Source organism: Salvelinus alpinus, chromosome 9, assembly GCF_045679555.1.
Source record: "Salvelinus alpinus chromosome 9, SLU_Salpinus.1, whole genome shotgun sequence".
NCBI classification, from domain to species: domain Eukaryota; kingdom Metazoa; phylum Chordata; class Actinopteri; order Salmoniformes; family Salmonidae; genus Salvelinus; species Salvelinus alpinus.
Window position 1 is genome coordinate 47149450 of NC_092094.1, and position 6561 is coordinate 47156010.

The following is a 6561-nucleotide window of genomic DNA, read 5'->3' on the forward strand; positions in this document are numbered from 1 at the left end:
CCACAATAATTTGCCCCCTCTCTGATTGTCCGAGTGTGTAACCCCCCCGCCCATGGGTTACCGCAGCCAGTGGTGCCAGCACCACTACCTGGGTGGGGGTACTCCCGCGAATTCCCACTGGCTAAGTACGATGTCGTCAACGTGCTTTAGCGGCTTTGAGAAAACCCTTGTATATTATGCTCTCCCATCTGGGGTCTTTAGCTTTGTTGGACCAATCCTGCCAGGCATGCTCAGACTCATCTTTGTTTTTATTGCGCTATATAAAATATTAAAGACGTTTGTTTACTTTCTAGTGGCATTTAAAAGAATAGATAGATAACTCTAAATTCCCAAAACATGTCACTACAATGCTACTTGGACAAGCCAATTTGCTTGCCCTAAGTACGTTAAACAATGTATGAACAATAACGTTTTGCGGTGTAATGGACTTGCATTATGTTTAAAAATTGATAAACAGTGTTTTTCATGGTTGCAAAAGTGAGGGATGCAAATGCAACCGCAATTTAAGAAAGACCCACCAGCTGCTTAGAGAGCCACTATATTGCAATGGATTGACAATTTGTCCTTCTTTATTCCGTGTCCATTTTTTAATATATATTTTTTTAAATAATCTTATCACTTTCTTTTGTTCTTCTTCCATTATTGTAGTTTTGTCTACTCCCTCTAAACAGATACCCACTTTTCCTTTGTTTTTGTTCATCATCTTCTTCCTCCTCTGGGAACAAGTGTTTTTACCCAACAACCTGTACTGCATGTTCTGAAACATTATGTAACACCATTCACGTTAATCTTTGATGTCTCCCTCAGGCTTTGTTGGTCTATTTTTTTCTCCCTGGGTACGAGCTATAGTGATAGGTCTCTTCAGAGCCACTAAGTGGCCTCACATTGCTCCTGTAAACCTATCTTGTTGATCCCCACACCCTAAAAAAAGAACATCATTGGCAGACACTTTACACATTTCCCTCCCTTTAAGGGTCTTATGGCAGCTGGGAAGATTAGACAAACAGAGTCTCTCTTTCGCCATCAGTCTTTCTCTCAGACTCCCTACATCCACAGCATCCCTGGCCACACGCCTTTACCATTACCCAGTAGCTTTAAGAGAGTGTGCGGAAGATTCAGTTGAAAAAGATCCTCACTAAGATCCAAGCGTTTCTGACAAGTCCATCATGAGTACCTTTGGGTACCGAAAGGAGCTGAAGAAGTATGAATCAGTGGATGAAGATGAGGTGTTGGCTGGCTTGTCGTTTGAAGAGCTTCAGGAGCTGGAGAGGGAGCTGGCGGATATGGACCCGGATGACAACGTACCTATCGGGCTGAGGCAGAAAGACCAGACCGCCAAGACCCCAACAGGCACCTTCTCCAGAGAGGCACTGCTGAAATACTGGGAGGACGAGACACGCAAACTGCTAGAGGATGACAGATCTGAATCCTTCCCTGAACATGTAAGAAAGGGGATGGTATTTCAAGGTTTAAACCAGAGAAAACAAATATATATTATTCTATAGATGCCTTAACTTCAGAGGGCTTCCAGATGCAACAAGATCAATTTCAGGCATCTCAAAAAATATTGGCAGAACAAAACAATCTGAAGTTAAGTTGATATGTCCGACTCCTTAACAACATTTTTCCTATTTCGGTGATGAAAAAATACCATTTATTTCAATCAAACTTAAATATTTTAGGTGTGACTTAAAAAGGTTTATTTATTTAAATTTTTTATTGTGAAATAACAGGTACATCTTTGGAATTCAGTGTCTCGCTGATTGAAATGGCCGATTACTAATATTCTGCATTACAGTATAATTTTACAGATCACATTACCTTTTGCCACCAGCCTATCTGAAAATAAAAGATAAAAGACAGATGAAGATGTTTTTATTTTTGCCAATGATAGAAATCACAATAATTTGAGATTCAATATTTTAAATAAGAATGATTGAAGATGATAAGAAATGCCAGAGGTTAAGGGAAAGGTTGAAGTATATATGCAAATGAAGTGTGCCAAACATTTATCGTTGTATAAGAGTTCAAACAATATGAAGACTGTGTTCATTGCCTACTGTGTTATTTTGATATGAGTTAGTGGAAAACAATCAAAAAATACATTGTCTCCGAAATACCAGCTATAATGATTCTGTGTGCTCAGAGAGTTCTGGAGGTATTCCTCATTAAGAGACAGTAACTGGAGAATGTTAGGTCTCAACCTAATTTTCCACCCTGTTGTAAAATACAGGATAGAATGGAGGAAGGACAGACTGATAAGAGCGAAGAGGAAGGTGTGACAGAGAGTGACAGTAACAGCACAGAGTCTGAGGACAGTGATGAGGAAGAGGAACGCCAAAATGGAAGGGAAGAGAGCGAAGACGAGGCAGGTGAGGATGAGAATGGTTCAATTGAGGCTGAAAATGAAGAGGAAAAGAAGGACAAATGCAAACAGGAGCCTTTACCAACTTCTGGTAGACATGGGCAGAACGCTGTTGACCACCTGTCAAGAAACCTAGGGAATTGTTCTGAAAGGGGAGACTTGAGAATGACAATGACTGACCAAAACCTAAATGTGACTACAGAGAGACCTTGTGGGAACCCTATCGTGATTGACGAGGCACTTGAACGGATCCTTCGCGATGATCCCACGATGAGCGAGCTCAACTTCAACAACATCGAAGACATCTCTCAGGAGACCTTGCTGCGTATCTCCGAAGCACTGAGCGCCAATACACACGTACGTGTTTTTAGCCTTTCTAACACCCGAGCCAATGACCGGGTTGCCTTCGCCATCTCCAAGATGCTCAGAGACAACTGCTCCATCACCAACCTCAACATTGAGTCCAACTTTGTGTCCGGCCAGGGAATCTTGGCTTTGTTGGCATCGCTCCAACAAAACAGTACTCTGGTGGAGCTGCGCTTCCACAACCAGAGGCACATCTGCGGGGGGCAGGTTGAGATGGAGATGGTTCACCTCCTGAGGGACAACAACACCCTCCTCAAGCTGGGCTACCAGTTTGACCTGCCAGGCCCCAGGATGACCGCCACTAGTATTCTGACCCGCAACCAGGACCGACAGAGGCAGAGACGGATGCAACAACAGATGGAGAAAGGCCATCCAGAAGCAACAGTCCAGCCCAGGGCCGATGCCGGGACAACAGGCCTAGTTTCTGGATCGCCTCCTTCAAACAAACCACCCTGGTTCTCTCCAAAACATGCGAGGAATGACCAGACCCCAAATAACATCCCTCCTCCACTCCCTGGCCTTCAGTCTGAGAGGAATACACCAACCAGGAAGATTGCAGAGATGATCAAACAACATGAAGGGAGTACAAAGAGTCAATCAGGCCAAAAGAAACCCAAATCCAAGAGGGGCAAAAATGGGGCCAACAAGAAGTGCAGCTCTGACATTCTCAAGGAGCTGAAGAATGCCTTGAAGCCTTCTTCACGAAAGAAGAAAGACAACCCACCCCGGCCACTAGCACCTCTGAGCTCTACCCGTGATGATCTGATGGCGGCCATTCGTGGTAGCAGCATTAGATCACTCAAAAGGGTAAGTATGACAGACACACAAACATCCAATCAATTTTTTTTATTAGCACATAAATCTTGATCATTATTGAAAAAAGGACTTTCAGCAGACATGAGCAAAACTCAGTTGTACTCATATGATTCTACAAATAAAAGTGAAACACTCTTCCAAAAGTCATTACACAGCCTTTGTGGAAACAGTGTTATTATTAGATGACAGCCTTCATAACCCTGTGAATTCCTCCCACTTAATACATTTATAAATAGCTGAACATTACCCTCCCGACTCGATAAGACTAATGGCTTGGAGCACTGATGCACACAGGATGACAGTGTGCCAACAGACAAAACAATCTACAGCATGGATCACCATGAGGCTGTCAGTTGAACAATATGGTTGACAAGAAGAGAAAATAGATAAATTATCTGACCAGAATAAAAAAAGTGATAAAGTCCATGACCCCTTAGAGTAAAGAAAGGTAGCGACATAGGACGCACCACCCCCCCATGGCAGAATATTTAGAATTACAGGAAAAGAGCTTTAAAACGGCAAAATCTTCTCTCAGCCAAATAACAAAATTCGTAGAATAGCATGAGATTAGCTATAAAACTGAAAATGTGTCTCTCTGCTCCATGTCAAAATGTGTAGAATTGCAAGAAATTAGCATTATAACAGCAACATTTTCTCTCAGCCTCATGGCAAAATATGTAGAATAGCATGACATTAGCTATACAACTGCACATTTGTCTCTTTACCTCTTAGAAAAATGTGTAGAATTGCTGTTTTGCTTGGAGCAAAGTATTTTTGTTAATGGATGGTGTACCTACATACAAACCAGTTAAAAGTTTAGACACCTACTCATTCAAGGGTTTTTCTTACAATTTTCTACATTGTAGAATAATAGTGAAGACATCAAACTATGAAATAACACATATGGAATCATGTAGTAAACAAAAAAGTGTTAAACAAATCAAAATATATTATAGATTTTTGATTATTCAGAGTAGCCACCCTTTGCCTTGATGACGGCATTGCACACTCTTGGCAGTCTGCCAACCAGCTTTACCTGGAATGCTTTTCCAACAGTCTTGAAAGAGTTCCCACATATGCTGAGCACTTGTTGGCTGTTTATCCTTCACTCTGCGGTCCAACTCATCCCAAACCATCTCAATTGGGTTGAGGTCGGGTGATTGTGGAGGCCAGGTCATCTGATGCAGCACTCAATCATTCTCCTTCTTGGTCAAATAGCCCTTACACAGCCTGGAGGTGTGTTGGGTCATTGTTTTGTTGAAAAACTAAATTATAGTCCAACTAAGCCCAAACCAGATGGGATGGCGTATCGCTGCAGAATGCTGTGGTAGCCATGCCGGTTAAGAGTGCTTTGAATTCTAAATAAATCACAGACAATGTCTCCAGCAAAGCACCCCCACACCATCAGACCTCCTCCTCCTCCGCAGAAATTCTTCAGTTGTTCAAACCCACATTTTCATCAGCTGTCCGGGTGGCTGGTCTCAGACGATTCCCCAGGTGAAGAAGCCAGATGTGGAGGTCCTGGGCTGGAGTGGTTACACATAGTCTGTGGTTATGAGGCCAGTTGGACGTACTGCCAAATTCTCTAAAACGAAGTTGGAGGTTGCTTATGGTAGAGAAATTAACATTAAATTATCTGGCAACAGCTCTGGTGGACATTCCTGCAGTCAGCAATTGCATGCTCCCTCAAAACTTGAGACATCTGTGGCATTGTGTTGTGTGACAAAACTGTACATTTTAGAGTGGCCTTTTATTGTCCACAGTACAATGTGCAGCAGTGTAATGATCATGCTATTTAATCAGCTTCTTGATATGCCACACCTTTAAGTGGATGGATTATCTTGGCAAAGGAGAAATGCTCACTAACAGGGATATAAACAACTTTGTGCACTACATTTGAGAGAAATAAGCTTTTTGTGCATATTGGAACATTTATGGGTTATTTTATTTTAGCTCAGGAAACATGGGATCAACACTTTACATGTTGTGTTAATATTTTACTTCAGGTAATGATACTAATACAAATAGGGTGCAATTTGCAGTGAGATAATAAGTGGGTTGTAATTTGTTATGAATAACTGGTAAGGTAGATGGAACTCAATGCGACCCCCATCAAAATCATCACTGCTTACAAACAACTTAATGTTACCAAGCTATTTCTCTCACCACGCCAACTGTCTTGCTCTCTCTCTCGATCACTCGGTCTCTCTCGAGGTTCATTGGTCCTGAAATACCCATCTACTTATCCACTTATTGCATAGATGGTCCGATGGTTTGTGTCAGTAGGACATGTGTTGACACGGACTGACACACTCTTTCTCCTTGCAGGTGACTCTCCAGCAGGATCTATGTTAACGTTGTGGTGGGAGAAAGGAATATCCAACCTGATCAAGAGCTGTTCTCCACAAATACAACACCCACTTCATTCTGTATTCATAAAAAAAAAATGAAACATTTGTACCACAAATGCTAAATATATAAATACAAGTATATTAAAATATAATTTGTTTATGTATTACTATGAAACTTTCTGCTTGGAAAACTGTTGACACATTTTACATGTGATTTTGTTAGTGTTATGTAAATATTTTCCTGTCATGTAGTGAAAAATACTACACTGGATGTGATTACATATTATGAACGGGTGGCAATTTATATATTAAAGGTACAATCCATAATATTACTGCTGTTCAAAAGTCATTTCAATTAATGATTTAGACCCATTGATTCATCACAGAAATCTTATCTAAAAACTGGCTAAATGTAGGCTTATGGAAGATCCAAAAGATAACCCTTCTCCCATCCTAGCCAGGATTAAAATGACTTGGAACAAAATTAGAACACATTAATGCTATCTGTAACTATATCACCTCTAATCCCGCCTTGCAGCTTCATGTGTATCTTGGAATTGTTCCCAATTCATTAAAGTTAATTTTGCAGCTGTTCCAAGGCTAACACATTTTCCCACAAGAGGTGGTCTCTTTGTATAACCCACTAGTCTCGGAGAGAGAATC

The 6561-nt window shown here is 41.2% G+C and overlaps 1 protein-coding gene across 1 annotated transcript; it reads left to right on the plus strand.

The window, feature by feature from the left end:
* Positions 1-847: 847 nt before the first annotated feature.
* On the plus strand, positions 848-6227 carry LOC139530234 (leiomodin-2-like). The gene is made up of 3 exons (XM_071326443.1): positions 848-1442; positions 2234-3538; positions 5876-6227. The coding sequence occupies exons 1-3, from the start codon at positions 1167-1169 to the stop codon at positions 5900-5902; spliced, it is 1608 nt and encodes a 535-aa protein (XP_071182544.1). The 5' UTR covers positions 848-1166; the 3' UTR covers positions 5903-6227.
* The last annotated feature ends 334 nt before the right edge of the window (positions 6228-6561 follow it).